The sequence below is a fragment of the Argopecten irradians genome, chromosome 2, assembly GCF_041381155.1.
Source record: "Argopecten irradians isolate NY chromosome 2, Ai_NY, whole genome shotgun sequence".
NCBI lineage: Eukaryota > Metazoa > Mollusca > Bivalvia > Pectinida > Pectinidae > Argopecten > Argopecten irradians.
In genome coordinates, this window is record NC_091135.1 from 58195200 (window position 1) to 58222061 (window position 26862).

At 36.9% G+C, this 26862-nt stretch overlaps 2 protein-coding genes across 2 annotated transcripts; one reads left to right on the forward strand and one right to left on the reverse strand.

Moving 5' to 3' along the window:
- Window positions 1-550: 550 nt before the first annotated feature.
- Window positions 551-12884, reverse strand: LOC138316061 (src kinase-associated phosphoprotein 2-B-like). Its single transcript, XM_069257538.1, has 4 exons — window positions 12733-12884; window positions 12277-12485; window positions 1777-1858; window positions 551-1367 (listed from the first exon to the last, which is right to left on the reverse strand). The coding sequence occupies exons 2-4, from the start codon at window positions 12472-12474 to the stop codon at window positions 808-810; spliced, it is 840 nt and encodes a 279-aa protein (XP_069113639.1). The 5' UTR covers window positions 12475-12485; window positions 12733-12884; the 3' UTR covers window positions 551-807.
- Window positions 12885-23416: 10532 nt separating this feature from the next.
- On the forward strand, window positions 23417-26641 carry LOC138316744 (3'-5' RNA helicase YTHDC2-like). The gene is made up of 3 exons (XM_069258405.1): window positions 23417-23476; window positions 25909-26156; window positions 26499-26641. The coding sequence occupies exons 2-3, from the start codon at window positions 25934-25936 to the stop codon at window positions 26639-26641; spliced, it is 366 nt and encodes a 121-aa protein (XP_069114506.1). The 5' UTR covers window positions 23417-23476; window positions 25909-25933.
- Window positions 26642-26862: the final 221 nt, after the last annotated feature.

Consider the following 26862-nt stretch of genomic DNA (forward strand, 5'->3'; position numbering starts at 1 on the left):
AATAGGCTAAAATATTTAAATGCTTGCAGGAATGACCTTGACATTCATTCAAGGTCACAGGGGTCAAAAAAGATTAAATCTTTAAACAACTTCTCTTCAATAACTAAAAGGCCTAGAAACCTGAAATTGGGCCTGTTGTTTTGCATACTAGCATGAATGGTTACTAAGTTTGTTCAAATGAATGATCTTGACATTCATTCAAGGACAAATTCATCAATTATATCAAAAATTTACTTCTACTAAAGAGCTCCTTTTATTGCGTTGTTTTCTACTACTGCATTTTGACAGTGTTGTATTGTGCTAATAGTCTGATGACCGTTCAGGCCCATGAGCCTCTCGTTTATGGGAAGGGAGGGGGATTTGTATCAATTTTGGTTGCCATGGTAACCAAGTCACTATACACAGGTTTTGTAAAATGGCCAATAATCTATAAGCTTTTTCATCAATGTTTGGTCAATCTTTGTAACATATGGATGTCTATAATTTGTCTGGACGAGAATTAATGATGACAAACAAGGTGGGGGGGGCAATAAAAAATAAAACAACACAGATCTATTTATGTATAATATAAATAGTACATGTAGTTGATTCTAAGTACATTGTAACAATTTGATTATTGCATGGAAGAACAGTTACACAGTTAGAAGTCTAAGGTGTTAGAAAACAAGTACATGCCAGCAAGGCTGATGTCTAATGCCAATTACTGTCCAGTCTGGACCCTCTGTGCAGGATAACAAATGAAGTCATTATATCAGTTGATGACAAGTGGCATTTCATGTCATAAATGAGTACAAAATGATGCCTTAGTTAGGCAGATGCTGCTTCATAGGCTGGTACCAGATGCTTTTTGGGTACAAGACCAAAACTGCCCTGTAGTTCTCCTACCCACCAGGACTTGGAATCAAACTCTTTGCTTATTATATGGATCATATCACCCTTTTTAAATGTCAGTTCATCATTAGTACCTCCGGAAAAGTCCCATTTACCATAGTAGAGATTCTCAAAGTCTTCTTTAGGGTTAACGATCTTCATTTTCTTTGGCTCTGGTGCATCAGGTTTAGATGGGGTAGGGGGTAGAGGGTTTCTACTAGGGGGTGGGGGAGGAGGTTGGGAGTCTGGTGGTAAGGGTGGGAGGGGTTTTCGCCCAGAGACTGGTGGTGGAGTCGATGTCTGTGTACGTGACGGAACTGCTGGGGGTGGAGAGGACACGGAACCACAATCCTCATACATCTCCTGGTCATCATCATCACCGTCAACAGGTGCAGTATCATCGTAAATTTCCTGATTGTCAGGCTGTGCCGGCTCTTCTACAGGAGTCTCTATTGCTGGAGTTTCTTCAATTGGTTCATAGATGTCATCAGGATCATCTGAAGGTTAAAGGGTCATTTCAAAATAAATATCAGTAGCGAGACCTCAAATAATCAAACTAACGTAAAACATGTTTATAACGAACACACAACATGGTTATAACGTAGGAATTTTCATTCCTCGGCAATAGTCCTATAAGATGAATGTGATATGTGGATAACAAGCTATGATTATAACTAAGTGATTTCATCTAAAAGGTGTGTTATAACAGTGTTTTACTGTACTAGGCAAATCCACCTTTTAAATGTTTGATTTTTTTCAATCCCCTGTGCCTCTCCTCTTATAAATCGCCTCTTTGTAAGCATACCTACATTTGATCTTTTTGAAGAACAAGCATTCAGAAATAAAATGTATGAAATACCTTGATGTACTGGTATAACAAGAGTTATTTTCCCTAGAATGACTTACCATCATAAATCTTCTGAGTTCCAGTAACCTTCTCTATGGCAGATTTCCACTTGGTATATTCATCAGTATTCAATGCTACAAACTGAAGAAAACATCTGATACAAACAATAAATCTTACAACAAACCCTAAACCAATGTCCCACTAATACATCCACAACAAACCCTAAACCAATGTCCCCCTAATACATCCACAACAAACCCTAAACCAATGTCCCCCTAATACATCCACAACAAACCCTAAACCGATGTCCTCCAATACATTCCCAACAAGCCTTAAACCAATGTCCCCCTAATACATCCCCAACAAACCCTAAACCAATGTCCCCCTAATACATCCACAACAAACCCTAAACCAATGTCCCCCTAATACATCCACAACAAACCCTAAACCAATGTCCTCCTAGTGCTTCCACAACAATCCCTAAACTAATGTCCCCCTAATAATCCACAACAAACCCTAAACCAATGTCCCCCTAACACATCCACAACAAACCCTAAACCAATGTCCCCCTAAAACATCCACAACATACCCTAAACCAATGTCCCCCTAGTGCATCCACATCAAACCCTAAACCAATGTCCCCCTAACACATCCAAAACAAACCCTAAACCAATGTCCCCCTAATACATCCACAACATACCCTAAACCAATGTCCCCCTAATACATCCACAACAAACCCTAAACCAATGTCCCCCTAATACATCCACAACAAACCCTAAACCAATGACCCCCTAATACATCCACAACAAACCCTAAACCAATGTACACCTAATACATCCACAACAAACCCTAAACCAATGTCCCCCTAATACATCCACAACAAACCCTAAACCAATGTCCCCCTATAGTGCATCCACAACATACCCTAAACCAATGTCCCCCTAATACATCCACAACAAACCCTAAACCAATGTCCCCCTAATACATCCACAACAAACCCTAAACCAATGTCCCCCTAATACATCCACAACAAACCCTAAACCAATGTCCCCCTAATACATCCACAACAAACCCTAAACCAATGCCCCCCTATAGTGCATCCACAACATACCCAAAACCAATGTCCCCCTAATACATCCACAACATACCCTAAACCAATGTCCCCCTTATACATCCACAACAAACCCTAAACCAATGTCCCCCTAACACATCCACAACAAACCCTAAACCAATGTCCCCCTTATACATCCACAACAAACCCTAAACCAATGTCCCCCTAATACATCCACAACAAACACTAAACCAATGTCCCACTAACACATCCACAACAAACCCTAAACCAATGTCCCCCTAATACATCCACAACAAACCCTAAACCAATGTCCCCCTAATACATCCACAACAAACCCTAAACCAATGTCCCCCTTATACATCCACAACAAACCCTAAACCAATGTCCCCCTAACACATCCACAACAAACCCTAAACCAATGTCCCCCTAATACATCCACAACAAACCCTAAACCAATGTCCCCCTAGAGCATCCACAACAAACTCTAAACCAATGTCCCCCTAATACATCCACAACAAACCCTAAACCAATGTCCCCCTAACACATCCATCCACAACAAACCCTAAACCAATGTCCCCCTAGAGCATCCACAACAAACCCTAAACCAATGTCCCCCTAGTGCATCCACAACATACCCTAAACCAATGTCCCCCTATAGAGCATCCACAACAAACCCTAAACCAATGTCCCCCTAATACATCCACAACAAACCCTAAACCAATGTCCCCCTAATACATCCACAACAAACCCTAAACCAATGTCCCCCTAGAGCATCCACAACAAACCCTAAACCAATGTCCCCCTTATACATCCACAACAAACCCTAAACCAATGTCCCCCTAATACATCCACAACAAACCCTAAACCAATGTCCCCCTAGAGCATCCACAACAAACCCTAAACCAATATCCCCCTAATACATCCACAACAAACCCTAAAGTCCATGAATGTAAATAAGTAATCCTTTATAATTATCTACCAGAGGCCTTGACGGTCACCTGAGTGCTGCTACAGAAAGAGCATTGCAATGTTTGTTCAAATCTGTAAAAAGTAGTTACAAATAAGAATAAACTTTAAAGTTGAACCTTTGCATTAGAATTTTTATTTTTTGTTTTTCACTTTGATAGTTAGTGTATTATGTTACCAAACCTTATGCTTAAAATTCCAATTATCTTTGCCAATGTTAAAAAACAAAACCAATCTGGAAGTCAGTCAGTGTCAGTGATTTTATAAATTTCTCTTTTTAATGTATAAAGATTATTTGGTTCCATTAAACCTGTGAACTCAGAAGAAGATTTTTAGGTCACCTGAGACGAAGTCTCAAGTGACCTATTCTAATCACCTTTTGTCCGTCGTCGTGCGTCATATGTCCGTAAACAATTTACATTTTCGACTTCTTCTCAAAAACAGCTGAAGCAAATTCAATGACATTTTGCACAAACCTTCTGAGGCATAAGGCCAATCAAAATTGTGAGTTATATGGTCCGCCACCCCCTGGGGCTGTTTGGAGAGCCAAAAGGGGTAAAATTGACTATAATTTCAAAAATCTTCTCCGCTCACAGATGTGATGGAATCAAATACTCTTCATAGATAGAAAGGTCTGAAGGTCCTTTACAAAAACTGTGAATTATATGACCCTGGGGTCTCAGGTTTGCCCCTTGGGGAGGGGGTTAACTTTACTATAGTTAATATAGGGAAAACACATTTTCGAGCATTATTTGGTCATTTGTAAAAGGAAATGAGTCCAAATGTTGTCAGAACTAATCCCTATGAAAAGGCCATCTGTGAATCCTATTAACAAATTTTCCATAACTTGACTCCCAGGGGCCTTAGGGGTTGGACCAAAAGGGGTCAATAAGCTAAAACTTCAAAAATCTTCTTCTGAAATTCTGGAACTGGTAGAATCAAATACTCTTCATAGATGGAGAGGTCTTAAGGTCCTTTACAAAAATTGCTTATTTTTCATAGGAAATTAGTCAAACTGGGTTAGAATTATTAGTCTGAGATAGCATTTATCCATATTGGGCCTGGCTGACCCCCAGGGGCCTTAGGGGCGGGGCCAAAAAAGGGTCAAATAGGCTAAAACTTCACTTCAAAAATCTACTTCTGTATTCACAGATTTGATGGAACCAAATACTCTTCATAGATTGGAAGGTCTTAAGGCCCTTTACAAAAATTGTGAATTTCATGGCCCTCGGGATCTCAGATTTTGCCCCTGGGGAGGGGGTCAAATTTACTTTATTTTATATTGGCAAGACACATTTATGAATGTTTATTTGCTTATTTTTTCATAGGAAATTAGTCAAACTGGGTTAGAATTATTAGTCTGAGATAGCATTTTATCGTCATATCCATATTGGTCCTGGCCGACCCCCAGGGGCCTTAGAGGCGAGGCCAAAATGGCTAAAAATTTCAAAAATCTTCTTCTTAATTCACAGGTTTGATGGAACCAAATAATCTCCATAGATTAAAAAGTGAAATTTATAAAATCACTGACACTGACTGACTTCTAGTTTGGTTTTGTTGTTTAACGTTAGCAAAGCAAATTGGAATTTTAAACATAAGGTTTGGTAACATAATACACTAACTATCAAAATGAAAAACAAAAAATAACAAGAGATCCCAGAGGGATCTTAGCGCCCACCAAAGAATGATCTATGTTTGACAAAGAAAGAGGGATCTTTTCTCTGCTTTTAAAACTTTTACTACATATTACTACATATGAAATTTGAGAAAGATCCTTTGAGAACTATCCGAGATATAAAACGATAACAAATATCAATTATCAAATTCCAAGATGGTGGCCTGTTGGCCATCTTGTTGACCGATTGGTCCTTAAGTTCAACATGCACAACTAGACCAGTAGGGGAACCTGCAAAAAAAATTGGAGACAGATCCCTTCAGTACTTTTTGAGAAATAGTGGTAACAAGCTTCAACTAACAAAATCCAAGATAGAGGCCTTTCAGCCATCTTGTTCATCAATCAGTCTCAAATGCAATATGCACAACTAGACCCCTAGGGGAACATGGACACAATTTGAGACAGATCCCATCAGTACTTTTGAGACAGAGGCCCAGAGGGCCATCAGTACTGGTTTTTGAGTAAAACAAGAAGGCCCAGAGGGCCTGTATCGCTCACCTGGTTTTTTGTTAGTAATTATCACAAGACTCTGACAATTAGAAAAATAAGCAAAATTGACTCCCAAAGTTTAATTTTGAATCACAACCATACAATGATGCTATTGATACCATACAAATATGCTATCCAATACATAGGTTCAGAGACAAAGTAATTTATATGAAAATAGTAGCCTAATTGACCTTCTTGACCTCGCATCTATTGCCGTTTAAGGCCCCGGGGTCAGCCCTATCATTTGTACAATTTCAAATCCCAACCCTATGGATGCTACCATTGCATTATAAGTGCTCTTCCATTCTTAGTTGCAGAGAAGAAGTCGTTTATATGGAAATAGCTAAATTGACCCCTTTTGACCCCACCCTTCAGGCTCCCAGGGGGGTCAGCCCCATCATTTGCAAAATTTTGAATCCAAACCCTATAAGGATGTAACCGTTGCATTATGAGCGCAATCCCATGTTAAAGGTGATAAAAACAGATTTTAAATATGCTATTTTTGTGTTGATATTTGTTTATTGTGGTGCACTTTATGATTTCCAACAAAAAATACAGGTTGTATTTGACGTAATTTCAATAAAATGTGCTTGAAACGTAGTCCACAACGACCCTTGTCAAGAACGATCGCATCGCTTATCGCCCCTGATATCACCAGGTGGCCGTAAATTCGTGACGTCATCTGAGACCAACAGCTTTGACAAGAGCCGGGAAAATTCAATGGGGCATGTTGCGGTATTGACGATTATAGATATTTAAAACAGTCGCGCTACGTGCAGTTGCTATATTGATAAGTGGAAATGTATCCGTATATATAATATACAATTTATAACATACCCTGCTATGGTAAAAACGATCGTTTACTCATTCCAATCGTCATATTCTGGGCTATAAAATTGTTATGTTCTTTAGGTCAAAAGTCATTTGATATCATGTACGTGTGTGTCAACTCAGGTTCGAGGAGGTTACGCTTGACTTTTGATTGCAAATTAAAACTCTAAACATAAAGTTTATATCAACAAGAAGAAATATAAGTTTACAAGAAAATGGACCCAAACAACAATGACACTACATGCTTTAATGTACATACACATAATGCATATATTTATAAAAGTAGACCCCGCCACCCTTCATACCCTTTCTAAAACCCTATCATACCGCGACAAACGTGCCCCTATCCCGCCTTATGTATGCACTACACACCTCTATTTCCTAATTGGAACTTAATCCTTCAGAACACCACACAGAAAGGGTTAGGCTTATTTATTTTTTTAAGTTCTGTAATGAATTTTACGGATTTATTCGACAATATTTCGGGACTTTCCGTGTACGAAAATAGAATAGCATGTATAGTAGTAACAATACACGCACGACCGATAAAAAAGACTGGACAAAACACAGATACTAGATACAATGACCAAATATGCATGACATGTACTCGTGGACAAGATATATATATGCATGTTTAATAGTTCAACTAACACAGGGCCATGGAACAACATATTTCTTATAAAACACAGTTGTTCTTGTTCCGCTATCATTCATATATCAAAATCCTTAAGTAAATTTTAAAAGTAACTAACAGGGGGCCTGTCGGCCATCTTGTTGACCGACTGGTCCCAAAATGCAATATGCACAACTACACCTCTAGGGGAACCTACATGTGAAATTTGAGAGAGATCCCTTCAATACTTTCTGAGAAATAGCGGTAACAAACTTTATCAATCAAAATCCAAGATGGGGCCTGTCGGCCATCTTGTTGACCGATTGGTCCCCAAAATGCAATATGCACAACTACACCCTAGGGGAACCTACATGTGAAATTTGAGAGAGATCCCTTCAGTACTTTCTGCGAAATAGCGGTAACAAACTTTAACTATCAAAATCCAAGATGGCCGCCTGTCGGCCATTTTGTTGACTGATTGGTCCCAAAATACAATATGCACAACTAGGGCCCTAGGGGAACCTACATATGAAATTTGAGAAAGATCCCTTTGGTACTTTCTGAGAAATAGCGGTAACAAAAAATGTTATCGGACGGAAGGACTGGGACGGACGGAAGGACGGACGAAAAGCGATTTGAATAGCCCACCATCTGATGATGGTGGGCTAAAAATTCTAATACGAAAGTTCAACTTTATAGTTTATTTTATAATTCGTAAATAATTTTTATAGATTGGAACCAACTTTGCAATGCTCTTTCTGTAGCAGCACTCAGGTGACCGTCAAGGCCTCTTGGGCCTCTTGTTGAAATATTAGCCTTTTGACCCTTTTTGGCTCCGCCTCTCTGGTCCCTGGGGTCAGCCAGGACCAATATGGATATGGTGTTAAAATGCTATTTCAGGCTAATAATTCAAACCCAGTTTGACTCATTTCAAATAATGTTCATAAATGTGTTTTTCCTATATAAACTATAGTAAATTTGACTCCCTCCCCAGGGAAAAATCTGAGATCCCAGAGCCATGAAATTCACACATTTTGTAAAGGGCCTTAAGACCTTTCAATCTATAAAGAGTGTTTGGTTCCATCCAATCTGTGAATTCAGAAGAAAGATTTTTGAAAAGTTAACAAATTTGACCCCTTTTGGCCCCGCCCCTCTGACCCCTGGGGGTTGGCCAGGACAAATATGAATATGACGTTAAAATGCTTTCTCAGGCTAATTATTCTAAGCCAGTTTGACTCATTTCCTATGAAAACAAAGCAAATAATGTTCATAAATGTGTTTTTCCTATATAAACTATAGGAAATTTGACCCACTCCCCAGGGAAAAAATCTGAGATCCCAGGGCCATGAAATTCACAATTTTTTTAAAGGACCTTAAGACCTTCCAATCTATGAAGAGTATTTAATTCTACCACATCTGTGAGTGGAGAAGAAGATTTTTGAAATTTTAATCAATTTTACCCCTTTTGGCCCTTCCTACAGCCCCCTGGGGGGTGGGGGTCATATAATTCACAATTTTGATTGGCCTTAGGAGGTTTGTGCAAAATTTCATTGGAATTGCTTTAGTGGTTTTTGAGAAGAAGTCGAAAATGTAAATTGTTTACGAACACACAACGGACGACGCACGACGACGGACAAAAGGCGATTAGAATAGGTCACTTGAGACTTCGTCTCAGGTCACCTAATGAATCCCTTCCATCCTGAAAAAAATCACCAAAGGACTAAGACTGGTTCCGAACTAACCTCTTCCAAAGTATAAATTACTCAAATGCTACAATCTCTTTAAAGGTGATAAAAACAGAACGGACATGAAAAATGAGATAATACGCTAGAAACATTTGTAATGCCTATCTAAACATATACCAGTTTGATATTTGCTTATATTTTGTCTCTAAATAGTAAAATTAATGAAAGCAATCTTCATATCTTTTCGACGACAGATTTTTTTCTATGACTTACCTCCCTTGAGTTCCGATGAGTTGTGACGTCATCTGAGACAATCAACTACCGGAAGCCGGTGTGCCGATCGCGGAACTGTCAACATGCATGTGTATTTTAGCCACATGTCTTAGTACTTACGGAAATACACACGGAGAAAAATATGTTATATTTCGACTATTTGGGTAACGTGATTTATCCCCTACATAATGACACATTATTGACGTCATAACCTATGAAATGACGTCACTACATGTAAATAATGATGTCATTAATGTCGCGGGTACATATGTCATGTGGCTTATGGTGTGCCAGGGGTTAAACCACGAATGAATAAGTAGTTCTTTCCTATTCAGTCCACCCTGGAGTAATACGACTGTGCATGTATGTAATTTATAGTTTACACATAAAATTAACCGAGGAGTTTTGATATACATAGAATCTACTGGTAATTTTATGTGCGAAATAAGATCGTAGCGAAAATGGACAATTATTGGGGCCCACCTCTTTAGACCTACGTTTTAATAGAAAAATTATCTGTTACAAACATACGGAGACATGAAAAATACATGCAGATTAAAAGAAAAAACTGAAATGTTCTCAAAATGCGCATTAAAAATAAAAGAGATCCTTCTGCACATTTTCCATACTTCATTTTAGGGATTTTCATATTTATTTTGGGTTACACAACAATGTACCGGTGGTGTGAAACCGGTATGTTCAGATCTAGTCCGCTAAACCTGCCTATATTATCAGGCTTTTTTAATTATTTTTTTTGCCTCATATATAGGGGAGAAAAAAGCCTAATAATATAGGCAGGTTTAGCGGACTAGTTCAGATCGAGCAGGGTTGCATAATGATATGACGACATTCACAGTTATCATTATTTAATTGCAGGAATTTAAATTCGAAAAATTACCATGTTAAGAACGCTCTAAAGTCATCAAAATACATCGTAAAACTCATCTCAGCAATCCTAAATACATTAAGTAATATTTTTCCTTCTCGGAGGAGACCTTAGGACCCCCAAAAAACAAAATCTCTCGCCTTAAGCCCTTACAAAATCATCAAAATACATCGTGAAACTCATATCTCAGTCATTCTAAATTGTAATATCTTTATCAGGGTCTCCCCCCGAACCCCCAAAACACCACAATGCTCGCAAATTTGGCCAATTTTAGTACTCATTAATTTCCTGTTATATTCTACATAGTACACTTGCGTATATATATGTAGAATGCGAGTTTTACCGATTTTTTTTATTTAGAACGCTAGATCGTCTCATGATGGTCAATAGGCTATCTAGTGTGCTGTGGTCTGTGCGTATACTTTTAAAATTTACTAAGGTCGACAGGTTTCTTATTTCCAAAACTCCGCACGGTTAGAAAATATAATGAAGCGGTCTTGTAAATGATTTGTGTTTTATAAGAAATATATGTTGTTTCATGGTCCTGTGTTAGTTGAACTATTACATGTGTATCTTGTCCACGAGTACATGTCATCCATATTAGGTCATTGTATCTAGTTTCTGTGTTTTGTGTCCCGTCTTTTTTATCGGCCGTGCGTGTATTGTTACTACTGTACATGTTATTTTATTTCGTACACATCCGTAAAACTCATTATAGAACTTTAAGAAAATAAATAAGTCTAGCCCTTTCTGTGCGGTGTTCTGAAGGATTAAGCTTCAAATAGGAAATATAGAGGTGTGCAGTACGTACATAAGGCGGGATAGGGGCATCGTGGTATCATAGGGTTTTGGATAGGGTATGAAGGGTGGCGTTTTTTTTTTTTTTTTTTATAAATATGCATTATATGTACATGTATGTGCATGTAGCATGTAGTTTCATTGTAATTTGGGTCCATTTTCTTGTAAAGTTATATTTCTTTTTGTTGGTTTAACTTTAAAGTCTATGTTTTGAGTTTTAAGTTACAGACAAAAGTCAAGCACAACCCCCTTGAACCTGAGTCAGTGACACACACGTACACGGTGTCAAATGGCTTTTAAAGATGCTCCACCGCCGACAGAGCATAAATGATATTCACCATTCGTACAATAATTGGTGTTTAATCGTGTATATATATGTCTAATTAACACAAACAATAATATAGAATAATTTATTTCGCCTTTGGTGCATGCGCAATCAGTACTTCATTCCATATAGGATATAGTAACACAGATTTTTTTCGGGATGCAATTAATTATATTTCATGTTTTTAACTTGAAATAAAATTAGAAGCTCACAAACTGTTCAATGGTGGTAATGGTGTAAAGTAAGTAACTTTTGTAACTGAAGAAAAATACTAAATCGTCTGCTCCTGTTTTTGATAGTTAAAATTTACCATTTGTCAGCGGTGGAGCATCTTTAACATACTGAACGTAACAATTTTATAGCCCAGAATATGACGATAAGAATGAGTAAGCTATCGTTTTTATTATATCATTGTATGTTATAGATTATATATTATATACGGATTCATTTCCACTATTCAATATAGCAACTACACGTAGCGCGACTGTTTTAAATATCTATAATCGCCAATACCGCAACACTGCCCCATTGAGTTTCCCGGCTCTTGTCACAGCTGTTGGTCTCAGATGACGTCACGAATCTACGGCCACCTGGTGATATCAGGGGCGATAAGCGATGCGATCGTTCTAGACAAGGGTCGTTGTTGACTTCGTTTCAAGCACATTTTATGGAAATTACGTCAAATACAACCTGTATTTTTTGTTGGAAATCATAAAGTGCACCACAATAAACAAATATCAACACAAAAATAGCATATTTAAAATCTGTTTTTATCACCTTTAAACAAATTTCACAAAACAAGAAAACTTTGATCAAATTTGTCGTAGAGCACTTGTACTAATGTTTTCAGTCATAGTATTTTTAAGTAGTACTAAATTCATTTTTTTTTTTCAACTTTACATTTATTCTTTAGAAAAGGTAGACTATCAAAATTAAGTACTATTACCTGGAATGTCCGCTTGCCCTGACCTACGATCTCAAAGCTGAGCTCTTTCTTATTGGCTTCCTTGACAACGTCTGGCGCGGCCTGGAATCTATAACCAGCGAGACAGAACGCTCCCTTCTGTTTCTTGTCCTTCTTGTTCTCATAATAGTAAAGGCGATCATCTTTGATCACACACCAACGCTTTTGGAGTTTGGCCATCAAAATTAACCCTACAGAATCATACGAATCTAAATCATATACCGTAATAGGTGAGACATTTAAAGTCACAAGTGTCTTTCAACTATATGTGTCTTAAATGGAGGCAAAGTAAATTCACATCTGTATTAGCCAATATAGAGAGACACAAAACTTAAAACTTGTGCTGTATCTTATACCAACACAGAAACTTAAAGATTATATACATGGAGACAAAACTATGTGTGTTTCATTAGAAATAAAACAGAAAGTTTAGATTACCCTTTTTCTGTTTCTTTTCCAAGAATCCTGCGATTACTTCATCCTTTAAGTCTTGAGCAGCGACATCAGGGAATTCTGGGGAAAGTTCAATTCATTAAAAACAACATCAAAACCTGTAAGTCTTAAAGGTGGTTTTCTTTCAATCATTTTGTTTCCCCGTTACTATACTGAAAATAGCAGATTTATAATTCAAATCAGGCCTGTGATATGCCGTAATATCAACAGCAGAAGCCATGATGGCGTCCCCGGGTAACGTGAGTGAAGCAGTGAACACATGTGTGATTTTCTCGGTTAATTTATTCTGAGTTTTATATATTATTATATAGTAACACTCTGCATGGTAGTGCGTCGGCAGAGTTTGTAACAGCTGTCTCCCTTTGTACGGACTGTTCTTGTTAACATGTTCGTCAGTTTGGGGGAATTCTAGTTCATTTTTAACACAAAGGCATGTATATGCCTTGTGTTTATACAAGCACGTATGGCTGACCTACTCATTTAAATGCGGTTGACCTGTCATTTAAATGCGATTTTTTCTTTATCTTCTTCTTATTCATACCTACCTTCCATTACACATCTTTGAATTAACGAATATCTATAATGATGATTTAATTTGGGAATAAGATACCAAGGACTCATAAAAAAAGTACGATTAAAGTCGCTATTTACGTACAATGGTCAAGACAAATTTACATAAGTTATGGTGATTTCTGCCAGTCATTTGCATATGTGTACGTATCTGCGCAACTTCCGGTTGAAAGAAGGTCACACACAGAGACTTAGATATAATAGGGTGGCGTCTGTCAAAGCTGTAATTAGAAACGCGATGCACTCTGGGATAGCAGGGGGATAACTTCCACAGCGGGTGTCGTCTATTAGGGTTATGAGGAAGCTACTTGACCCTATTATATCTAAGTCTCTGGTCACACTAAAGACAAGATTTTGCCGATATTATTACGTGTAAATATGAAATAATGTTCAGCATTTATATATAAAGCAATTGATATTAACAAAACAATCATGAACGGCCATGAGCGAGGTCTTTGTAACACGTGTGTAAAACTAGGAAACTTGTGAAGTGAAATCGGTTGATTGCTGGGATCTGACGCACTATTCCATACTCAGTACATACTCGTAGGGCCTACAACAATATATATCGTACAGTAGGCCTATGTTGTACCGATATTATTTAAGCATTGATATAATGACAATCCTCATCAGACATATGCCAAATGAAGTGGAAGTTCTCTGTACTTTTAGAATCTCGATCGTTACAGTCTTCACGACATGCCGGAAAATGTTCTTGATACAATAGATAAAGTTGTCGTACATGTGATGTCGATCTTATTATATAAATTACGTGAAGCATTATCCAAATAAAACAACCTGCCTGTTAAACTGTTTACTAAATAGAGTATTAACAACAAAACTTGTCGGAAGCGACAGTTCTTTGTTTAGAGAGTGTGTCTACGACATTCTTTTGTGACACATATGTGTTAGTCACGTGATTATTCAGTGTGGGAAAAAACACGCATGTATGTTTGTTTACGTAATGTCTGATTGCTGAATATAAACAAATACGGACACATACTGCTTGGCTTACAACCGATGTTGACCATGCTTATATTTTGATACACTGGAGAACATAGACTTCATGAGGACAGCAGAATAGTTCTTCAATACATCGATGTTTACAGTATATGGCTGTTTTAAATTACAACCGGTAGGTATCACATGCATATATGGCAAACTTCACAGTAATATTTTGAGAGATGGATTTATTTACCACGGCTGATTAATTTGTAATTATTGACCTTAGCTAAGATATTTGTGTTTATGATTGTATCAATTTCCAAAAGAAATAATGTAACGTTAAATAAAATCTGTAAATTAAAGTTTAGTACCTGCTATTTTAATGTATTTAAAAGACAATATAGCATCTTTTTTATTATTTTTAACCAGCGAATTGAAATTAAAACTGGGGAAAATGTAGAGATGAAAACAAGAGGCCCAAAGGGCCTTAACGGTCATCTGACTACCTTGGCAATAGTAAAATTAATTTTATATGGTGTCACTTTGTCAGGGACCATGTCAGGATCATTTTCAATTTTTTTCAACAAATTTTATTTCAAACAAGAGGCCAAAGGGCCTTAACATGTAGGAAATTAATTAGATATAGTGTCATGGTAGCCATCTTCGATTTGGGATCAACCAGAGAGATGTTAACAAACACTTTGTCGTGACCATGTCAGGATCATTTCATGCAAGTTTCAGACAAATCGCACAGTAGAACTTGAGAAGAAGTTCAAAATGTGTTTTCAAGATGGCGGCCATCTTGGATTTCGGATCGACCCGAAAAATAACAACACTTCTGTCGGGACCATGTCAAGATCATTTCATGCAAGTTTCAGCCAAATCGCACAGGTAGAACTTGAGAAAAAGTTCAAAATGAGTTTTAAGATGGCGGCTGTGGCCATCTTGGATTTCGAATCGACCCGAAGAATAAAACACTTTGTCAGGACCATGCCAGGATCATTTCATGCAAGTTTCAGCCAAATCGAACCGTGTAGAACTTGAGAAGAAGTTCAAAATGTGTTTTCAAGATGGCGGCCATCTTGGATTTTGGATCGACCCGAAAAAATAACAACACTTTGTCGGGACCATGTCAAGATCATTTCATGCAAGTTTCAGCCAAATCGCACCGGGGGGGACGGAACTTGAGAGAAAAGTTCAAAATGAGTTTTCAAGATGGCGGCTGTGGTGGCCATCTTGGATTTCGGATCGACCCGAAAAATAACAAACACTTTGTCGGGACCATGTCAGGATCATTTCATGCAAAGTTTCAGTCAAATCGCATCAGGTAGAACTCTTGAAGAAGTTCAAAATGTGTTTTCAAGATGGCGGCGTGTGGTGGCTACCATCTTGGATTTTGGATCGACCCGAAAAAATAACAACACTTTGTCGGGACCATGTCAGGATCATTTCATGCAAGTTTCAGACAAATCGCATCTGGTTAGAACTTGAGAAGAAGTTCAAAATGTGTTTTCAAGATGGCGGCTGTGGCGGCCATCTTGGATTTTGGATCGACCCGAAAAATAACAACACTTTGTCGGGACCATGTCAGGATCATTTCATGCAAGTTTCAGCCAAATCGCACTAGGTAGAACTTGAGAAGAAGTTCAAAATGTGTTTTCAAGATGGCGGCTGTGGCGGCCATCTTGGATTTCGGATCGACCCGAAAAATAACAACACTTTTGTCGGGACCATGTCAGGATCATTTCATGCAAGTTTCATCCAAAATCGCACAGGTAGAACTTGAGAAGAAGTTCAAAATGTGTTTTCAAGATGGCGGCTTTGGCGGCCATCTTGGATTTCAGATCGACCCGAAAAATAACAACACTTTGTCGGGGACCATGTCAGGATCATTTCATGCAAGTTTCAGCCAAATCGCACCGGTAGAACTTGAGTAGAAGTTCAAAATGTGTTTTTCAAGATGGCGGCTTTGGCGGCCATCTTGGATTTCAGATAGACCCGAAAAATAACAAAACTTTGTCGGGACCATATCAGGATCAATTTCATGCAAGTTTTCAGACAAATCGCACCTGGTAGAACTTGAGAAGAAGTTCAAAATGTGTTTTCAAGATTGGCGGCTGTGGCGGCCATCTCGGATTTCGGATCAACCCAAAAATAACAACACTTTGTCGGGACCATGTCAGGATCATTTCATGCAAGTTTCAGCCGAATCGCACTGGTAGAACTTGAGAAGGAAGTTCAAAATGTGTGTTTTTAAGATGGCGGCTGTGGCGGCCATCTTGGATTTCGGATCGACCCGAAAAATAACAACACTTTGTCGGGGACCATGTCAGGATCATTTCATGCAAGTTTCAGCCAAATCGCACTGTTAGAACTTGAGAAGAAGTTCAAAATGTGTTTTTCAAGATGGGGGCTGTGGCGGCATTTGGCGGCCATCTTGGATTTCGGATCGACCCGAAAAAATAACAAACCTTTGTCTGGACCATGTCAGGATCATTTCATGCAAGTTTCAGACAAATCACACTGGTAGAACTTGAGCAGAAGTTCAAAATGTGTTTTCAAGATGGCGGCTGTGGCGGCCATCTTGGATTTCGGATCGACCCGAAAAATAACAACATTTTGTCGGGACCATGTCAGGATCATTTCATGCAAGTTTCATCCAAATCGCACAGATAGAACTTGAGAAGAAGTTCAAAATGTGTTTTCAAGATGGCGGCTGTGGCAGCCATCTTGGATTTCGGATCGACCCGTAAAAATAACAACACTTTGTCGGGACCATATCAGGATCATTTCATGCAAGTTTCATCCAAATTGCACAGGTAGTAGAACTTGAGAAGAAGTTCAAAATGTGTTTTCAAGATGGCGGCTTTGGCGGCCATCTTGGATTTCAGATCGACCCGAAAAATAACAACACTTTGTCGGGGACCATGTCAGGATAATTTCACGCAAGTTTCAGTCAAATCGCACAGGTAGAACTTGAGAAGAAGTTCAATATGTGTTTTCAAGATGGCGGCTTTGGCGGCCATCTTGGATTTTAGATAGACCCGAAAAATAACAACACTTTGTCGGGACCATGTCAGGATCATTTCATGCAAGTTTCAGAAAAATCGCACTGGTAGAACTTGAGAAGAAGTTCAAAATGTGTTTTCAAGATGGCGGCTGTGGCGGCCATCTCGGATTTCGGATCGACCCGAAAAATAACAACACTTTGTCGGGACCATGTCAGGATCATTTCATGCAAGTTTCAGCCAAATCGCACTGGTAGAACTTGAGAAGAAGTTAAAAATGTGTTTTCAAGATGGCGGCTGTGGCGGCCATCTTGGATTTCGGATCAACCCGAAAAATATTAACACTTTGTCAGGACTATGTCAGGATTATTTCATGCAAGTTTCAGCCAAATCGCACAGGTAGAACTTGAGAAGAAAGTTCAAAATGTGAAAAGTTAACGCACGGCGCACGGCGCACGGCGCACGGACGAAACATGACGACTATAGGTCATCCTGACCCTTCGGGTCAGATGACCTAACAACAAGAGATCCCAGTGGGATCTTGGTGCCCACCAAAGAATGATCTATGTCTGACAATGGAAAGAGGGATCTTTTCCCTGCTTTTCAAAATTTTTCAAACACACTACATATAAAATTTGAGACAGATCCCTATAGTACTTTCTAAGAAATACCTGGTAGTGGTAACAAACTTCAACAATGAAATCTAAGATGGCGGCCGGTTTGCCATCTTGTTTATACCGATCAGTCCCGAAAGGCATTATGGATCAGTCCTTAAATGTACTATGCACAACTAGGGTACAAGGGGAAACTATGCATGGAATTTGAGAAAGATCCCTTCAGTACTTTCTGAGAAATAGCGATAAACAAACTTTAACTATCAAAATCCAAGATGGCCGTCAGTCAGTCATCTTGTTTACCGATCGGTCCCAAAATGCAATATGCACAACTAGGGTCTAGGGGAACCTGTATATGAAATTTGAGAAAGATCCCTTGCGCACTTTTTGAAATAGTGGTAATAAACTTTAACCATTAAAATCCAAGATGGGCTGCCTGTCGGCCATCTTGTTGACCAGTCGGTCCCAAAATGCAATATGCACAACTAGGGTCCTAGGGGAACCGACATATGAAAATTGAGAAAGATCCCTCAGTACTTTTTGAGAAATAGCGGTAACAAACTTTAACTATCAAAATCCAAGATGGCCGCCTATCGGCCATCTTGTTCACCGATCGGTCCGAAAATGGAACATGCACAACTAGGGTCCTAGGGGAACCTATATATGAAATTTGAGAGAGATCCCTTCAGTACATTTTGAGAAATAGCGGTAACAAACTTTAACTATAACTATCACAATCCAAGATGGCCGCCTGTCGGCCATCTTGTTCACCGATCCGTCCCAAAATGCAACATGCACAACTAGGGTCCTAGGGGACCCTATATATGAAATTTGAGAAAGATCCCTTCAGTACTTTTTGAGAAATAGCGGTAACAAACTTTAACTATCAAAATCCAAGATGGCCGCCTGTCGGTCATCTTGTTCATCGATCGGTCCCAAAATGCAATATGCACAACTAGGGTCCTAAGGAAACCGACATATGAAATTTGAGAAAGATCCCTTCAGTACTTTCTGAAAAATGGCAGTTAGAAGAATTGTTAACGGACGGACGGACGGAAGGACGGACGGACGGACCACGGACCACGGACGAAAGGCGATTTGATGATGGTGGGCTAATGAGGCCTCCTACTGAGTAAACTATATCCGATGATGGTGGGCTAATAAGGCCTCCTACTGAGTAAACTATGCCAAATTAATTTTTATTTTTGATTTTGAAATATTTGTATATTAATTAGCTCAATTTACCATGCAATCTGAGTGAGATATATCCAATTTGATTATGTAGTATATATCCTAATTATTAAACTACATAATTATGCATATGTCATCATGCAGAATTAGAATACATTCATTCCAGATTTGGCTGATCAATCATGAATATCACAGAGCTACATGTCCTCTATTATGAAGTCATTCAAACAGATATGATTGCAGTGTGATTCTCAATTGATCCATGTGAAAATTACAAAAAGTCATGATATATGTATATGATGACGAAAAATTGTTATTTAAATTTTGTTTAAAAAACTAACTTTTTATCAAGTGACATTTGATATTTTTTATCTGGAAATTATTTTGTGCAATTTTAAGTTCAGAGATTTACATTTCAAAATTTAATTTGCCTTGTATTTAGAATCTAAATATTTTTTTTTGTAATCTTTTTGTCATTGATCATAATAATCCTAAAGGTTTTATTCTCGAAGAAATGAAGAGCTTCCTAAATGTATGTTTTATTGTTTTTGAAGAAATGTACAAGAAATGAAATCTGTATCGCCCTTCTAAAATAATGGAGACTGTCATCAATGCCGACCTCACTGCTGGTACAAATGTGTAGTCTGATCCAAATCCTTAATTTATACTGGGTATATACTTAGCTGTTATGAATATGTTTTTAATTAATAAAAAGAATGGTCATTATATTATAGCTATAAGGCCTTCCATTTTGTAATTGATCAAAACCCCTCCTTGGGAAGCAGTGGCCTTATGGCTATATACATTGAGTCATCAAATTACCACCACCTGTGTTCCAAGTTGGGCAGTTGCCTGCAGGTACTAATAGTAGGTCGATGTTTTTTCTGAATACTCTTGCTTTTCCTTCACCTCTCTTCCACCTCAAGGTCCGTAAATGAATAAAAAATAAATACCTTTCCTATACTGCCTCCCTACACCCCTTTTGTCAGAGGAATGGCAAGGATCATATTTGAAATATTTTTTTCATTTTTAAGATCAAAGTTGTATGAATTTACAGTCCTTTGAATATGAAAATATTATTAGGATTGTTAATAAGGTATCTCAATTGAAAAAAACCCAAATAGTGATGAATACATCTTGTACCAGTATATAAAAATATATCATTCTTCACACATGCAAAATCTATTAATGTTTTCTTCTTTATTACATGTATTTCAGACACTGAAGTAGACCGCGATGACAGAAAGACATATGCTGTTCACAAAAAGACACTAAAAACAACATGTGAATTATTTTAAAGTTAATGTTAACAAAGAAGAAAGAAACCAAATGAAGAAAATGAAAACTCATGGATTTTGACCAAACTCATCAATTATAAAATATGATTGTGTCTCCTCATATAAAACCTATTCCATCTTTGCATATTACAGAATTGCCTCCCTTGCGGGTATGTATCCATTATGATGTCATTATTTTGTGTGTGAAATTCTGGTAGATTTCTCTTAAAAGTATGATATTATGCCTGCAAACACACGACATCACAATCAATACCGACCCGCTAGGGCAGATAACTTTATGCAAATACAGAATATCATTAGTCAATATATATACTATGAAGTAATGACTGTGCTGCTGTTATATAACAAAATGTATATTTTGAATTGAGCATTTAGGGGATTATATGTAGATTGACATGCATGTTGTCCTGTAATTATGGTATTTATTTCTAATTTTTATGTGTACTACCATTCAATATTTTATTTATGAATGTATAAAAAAAAGAAAGAAATAAGAATTTATATGAAATACAATACACTATTATTTAGTTGTCACTTTTGTTATTTTTCAGAAATAAGAGCTATTCCAGTAAAACATCTTTCACAAACCCCTAGACTCCAGATTTGCTTAGATATTCAAACAACAGCTGTTACAGCAGGTTTTTTTTTATTTATTTCTTTTAAGCCAGAAGTTACCAAAGATGATTTTAATGAAATAACTCTTGTTAAGCACCATTTGATTTTTAGACGCTTTAAATCCCCTAAGTGAGACCCCATCAAATCCCCCTAAGGATACCACTTCAAATCCACTGGTGTCCTCATTTACATATTGTAGACGTTTTTAAAAAATGCCCTTTGTGTGACCGCTTCAAATCCCCTTAGCTGGACCACTGCAAACCCCCTTAGTGGGGTCAATTCAAATCCCCTTATCGAAACCACTGGATAACCCCTTAAATGGACCACTGCAAATCCCCTTAGCAGAAACACTGGTAAATAATTTAAATATTTTAAATGCTTAAAATCCCCATAGGTGACCCACTTCAAATCCACTTAAATTACCGTAATTACGCGTGAAGCATACATTTTAAATTTTTAGGTCACCTGACCATAGGTCATGATGACCTGTGATATTCTTTTGTCCATTCTTGTGAACACATTAACTTGAGTAAATTTGAACCAACTTAATGAATAAACGAGTTTGAAAATCAGCTTGATTTGACTGTAAGTTACGGAATTATTGCCCTTTGCACTAATAATTATTACTGGACTTTGTTTATACGATAACTTGAGTAAGTATGCACAGAGTTTATTGAAACTTTGTGTGTAAAACAACACCGGAGAAATCCTTGGACGAGTATGAAAATCAGCGAACATTGTGAACACTATAACTTGAGTAAATATGCACCAAGTGTAATGAAATGTTGTGTGTAGACTAACATTGGTAAGATCTCACAGGATTGTGAAAATCAGCTTGATTCTACTGTAAGTTACGGAATTATTGCCCTTTGCACTAATAATTATTTTGGATCTTGTGAACATGATAACTTGAGTAATAGACCAACATTGGAGAGATCTTTGACAAGTTCGAAAATCAGCGTGATTTGACATTAACTTCAGAGTTATTGCCCTTTGCAATAAAAATTAATGAACATAGTGAACACTTTGAATTGAGTAAATATGCACCGTTCTTAATGAAACTTTAAAGGAGACTAACATTAGAAAGATCTCGGACGAGTTCGAAAATCAGCTTGATTCGACTGTAACTTACGGAGTTATTGCCCTTTGAAATAATAATTGTTATTGGACTTTGTCTTTTTATAGAAACTATCCATTTATTTCTTATTTTCAATTTGTTATACCTACTTAAATGCTTTTTCTCTCTTTCTCAATAACTATTAGCATATGTATAAAATTTGTCTCTATCTAGAATGCAATAATTTCGTGCCAGTCTCGGAAAAGTACATACATTCATGAAAAAATTGTAATCGGCCAATTTACTCCTTTCATAACAATGGTAATGGTATTGCTATTAGAACCAACTTGATCAGGTAGCCTTTGTGTTTAAATTGTTTGACAGTCATGAAGAGAGCGTACTTACAAAATATCTCTAGGCAATGTAGCCTTTGATATATTCTAAATATTGGTCCAATAATCATTTTTAAAAATACCCCTAAGTACTGAAAAAGACGAGAAGGATATCTAAGAGATATAAGCTAACTAATGTGATTAATTTTGTGTAGAAACATAGAAAAAAATAATACAATAATGAAGAGATAAACAAAGTGGCAATGCGAAAAAGCCACTAAAGATGACATTCTAATAAATTGTCAGTTTCATATCAATACGAAATAAAGGACGAATCCTGTTGTGCTTTATGCACAGATATTACTGTATTCTCGCAATCGTGAAACCTTGTACATGGAAGACAATTATATGTTCGCGCATATTATTAGTTTCGAATGTTTAGACCAGAAGTTATATCTGTGGTGTCTAAGAAAGCACTGTAAGATTCCTCGGTACGGAGCCTGATATTGATGTTGGTTTCCGTTTGTGTTAGACCTGTAATGGTGATGTCATATGGGCAGTGATCTCCAGTGGTAAAGTGACATGATACTTGTTTGAATTTATTTCCCTGTCTGTATATACAGCAAAATGTGCGTTGAAAACGTTCCCTGATGCTGTTGGAAGTTTGGCCAACATATTGCATTCTGCATTCTACGGCACTGTATTAAATAGATGGCACATTTAGTGTTGCAATTGATGCTGCCGCGTATTTTAATTTTCTTCTCGTTGTGTGTTACTGGCAGCTTCCTTACACGTTAGCATACATGGGGACATAGTTGGCATGGTTTTGTGACAAGGTTGACTGCCTAGGACCGGTTTAGTAGTCGCCACATCTGCTCTATTGGGTAACTAACACTTAAACATCTGCTTGATTTTAAGAACGCAGCTGCTGGGCCAGTTTGAGGGCTTCAGGCTTTGTACGAGCGAGAGGTGGAGGAGACATCAGAGATCTCAACACACTAACTCAGAGAACTGGGCTGTCATTTTAAAGCTGCTTATGTGCTGGAAGCTACCCAAATCTGCTACGAGTAGACCGACAGAAAGTCAAACTCACCACACAGTAAGATTTTGGACTCATTTTTGAAAGTCGAAGAAACCCTCAACACATGAAATTTTAAAGCATATTATAGAAGACATAGAGGGAAAGTTCCTACTGGGACCCTTGATAACAGGAGTAATCCCTTTTATATATGCTCTTCAGATAGAAAACATTCAATATTTACACATTAAATCAAAAGTATCAGTTTATTATCCCCCCGCGAAAACACATTTGCAGGGGATATTGTTTGGGGCTCTGTCCGTCCGAGAGAGATTCTTTTCGGGCTATAACTCAAAAATACTAATTTACAGTTTCTTTTTTGTTTACCTGCCATTATTTTTGTTTTAGATTTACAATACTCGCAAACATTTAAAGTAGTTATGCTTGAATAACTGCTACTTTGACCTTGATGTATTGAGAGTTTTACTCCAACTGTGGGGCGCGGGGGATAATGCCACAGTTTTTGTGGCTCCTTGTTTTCATTTTAACCAGTTATCTTGGTAATTTTGCTATTACTCTTAAATGAAATACAATGTTTTTCGTAACCAAAAAAAAAATAATTTGGATAATATACACTACTGGAGTATAGTCTATGAAAATGCCATGAATAAGACTATAAAAAAGCAATGAAAAAATCATTGGCAAACCCCATGAAAATGGCCATGAAAAAAGGTAAAAGTAATCAAGATCATAAAAAAAACCAATGAAAATCATTTTTATGCCCATTAAATTTTGTGATGTTAATTTCATGGTCATGAAATTTCCCAAAAGCTTTATGACTATGATTTTTTATTCAGTATTTTTTAATGGCCATGAATATATAATATATTTTCATGGCCTTGAACACGATTATGGCCATGAATAAAGTAAAGTAATCATGGGGTAGTTAAAAAGTTCATGGGTTTTTCATTACTGAATAAAATTATTTATGGCCCTGATATTTTTAAAAATTGTTTTCAAATCTTTACCAATGAAAAATCATCATGAAAATAATTGTATTTTTCATGAATATATTTCAAGGTCATGATAAACTTCCATTTTCTCCATCTGGCTTTAATTATAATTCACTACTGCACATGGAAACCATGAGAAAATTGATAATACCATGAAACTTGTATTAAGCTACATAGCATCTTATGTCAATAGATCATACAATCTATATATTAAATATATAACATCAGAAGAGTTTAACTTGGAATCACCAACAGTTTACTGTGTTCATTATGTTTTCATAATGCCACATATTAAATGCCAAAAAAATTCTGTTATCAGGGGTATGCTGCAATTGATATTATACATGCTAAGTAAATTAGTATTTATCCAAAATAAACTTATCATGTAAAGCATGATAGTTTATATGGACAATATAATTCAATAACAATTGACAAATACATAAACCGATATCTTCATTGTGTATGCATATGAACAGTTTGCAAAGATTTCCTGTTGATAAAGAAATGCAGATAATTAAAAATTACCCAGAGTGTTCATCTTTGCTTAAAGAAATTCAGGAATGAAATAATCCTTTCACTAATTTGGCAAAGCTTCCAATTTAAGACAAATTATGTTTCTCCTTCCAAAATCCAGCAAACACAACCGCCATTTTGGATTTTCATGGAAATATATTATATGGAAGTCATTTGACTCATTTGGTTATGTGACAAGTCATGTGCTTAAAAGATATAAGCAAGGAGGAGATGGGAAAATGATTTGTAGACTTTTAGAAGTTTTTCACTCAGAAGATTCAGCATGTAAAACCTTAGATATTTAAAAACTTTAAAAAATCAATTACATATCAAAGGGTTTCTCATCAATGTTATTGTTTTTATAATGTTTAGTTGAAGTATTTTTAAGTTCCATTTCATGGCCATGAAAGCTCTCAATATATTAATTGAAATAAACTATTATAAGTTCTATTTCATGGCCATGAAATCTCTCAATATATTAATTGAAATAAACTATTATAAGTTCTATTTCATGGCCATGAAATCTCAAAATAGTTTTCTTAGATAAACGAACATTTCATGGCCATGAAAGCTGAATAACAAATAGAGTTCATGGGGTGAAAAATCATCCAAATTTGAAAGGAGAGTTTTAAGGCCATGATAATCACTTTTTCAACTGCATCTTCTCTTCATGGCCATTAAATTGCATGGAGTCATGGCTATGAATGTTGTTGTCACTGGAAATCATGACCATGAAAATAATTCATGGGTTAATTACTTGTATATACCAGCCATTTCATTGTGATTTCATTGTCCCATGTAATATATTACAACTTTTTCATGGCACCATGAAAAATGTTCAAACAAAATTTCATGGTATATTTTCATGGTTTAATGGGAGTTTCATGGGATTATCATATTTTTTTCATGGTTTCCATGTGCAGTAGTGATAATCATTATGGTTTTGACCTGGATTTGATTTTGTTAAATCATATTTCATTTTATTAGGAAAGAAAGTAATGTGTTCTTTCACATGAGCTCGGTGGTAAGTCAGATTCCAAGTTCAAAGAAGACACAGAAGAATCAGTTCATCAAAAGCCTGCGTTCTGATTGGCTGTTCTATCAGGAAATGACACGGTTCCAGCGACATCCCATGGTGAGGACTTGTACCATGGTGTCCCCTGTTACTGTAGCTGTGTTTGCTGGGCCAGCCAAACTCTCACCAGACGCTGTCAAGGACAAGCATCTCAACAGAAGTAAGATTTTACTGCTAATTCTGCAATAAATGAAATAATTTGTAACTGCCAATTAACAAACATTGAAGATTTTTTTGGTAAATTCAAAGATAACCTGCTAAAGATTAAGTGTAATATTTAATTATGAATATCATTCCAAACATATTTCAAACTATTGACTTCAGAGACAATGTAATCAATGGGAAACAGAAAGTTGATCCTTTCTTAGTTTTAAATTTTGATTTGTTTGTTAGATATAAAGTTAATCGTTCTTCCATTTATTTAACGGTGGGTACCAAAATCTCTGTTTTCATGACAGCTGTGTGTAAAAATGATGAAAAAAATGCCCTTTACTATCTGTAGATTTGGGTATACGAGGAGAGTTTGGTAGTGAAGAAAGTGATAGTGAAGGGGAGGACAAAGAAGATGACAGAAAAACCACATTGCAGTTGGACGAATGGCTCGGCTTCAGACTTGACAATGAGGTTAATAAGCTTATAGCCTGACAGATAGACTCGGGGGGTTTTGTTACCTCTAATGAACAATAAAAAAACAAATAAAGGGAGTAGTTGTTTTAGCTAAAAGCAGTAAAAGAAGAGGCATTGAGTTATCAATTATATAATACACTGTAGTGCTTACTGTGAAATAATTTTTAATTTGTTGCTAGATTTAATTTTTTTTATTAGTATTTCCTCTCATTACAACCATGCTAAATATAATTCGTTAA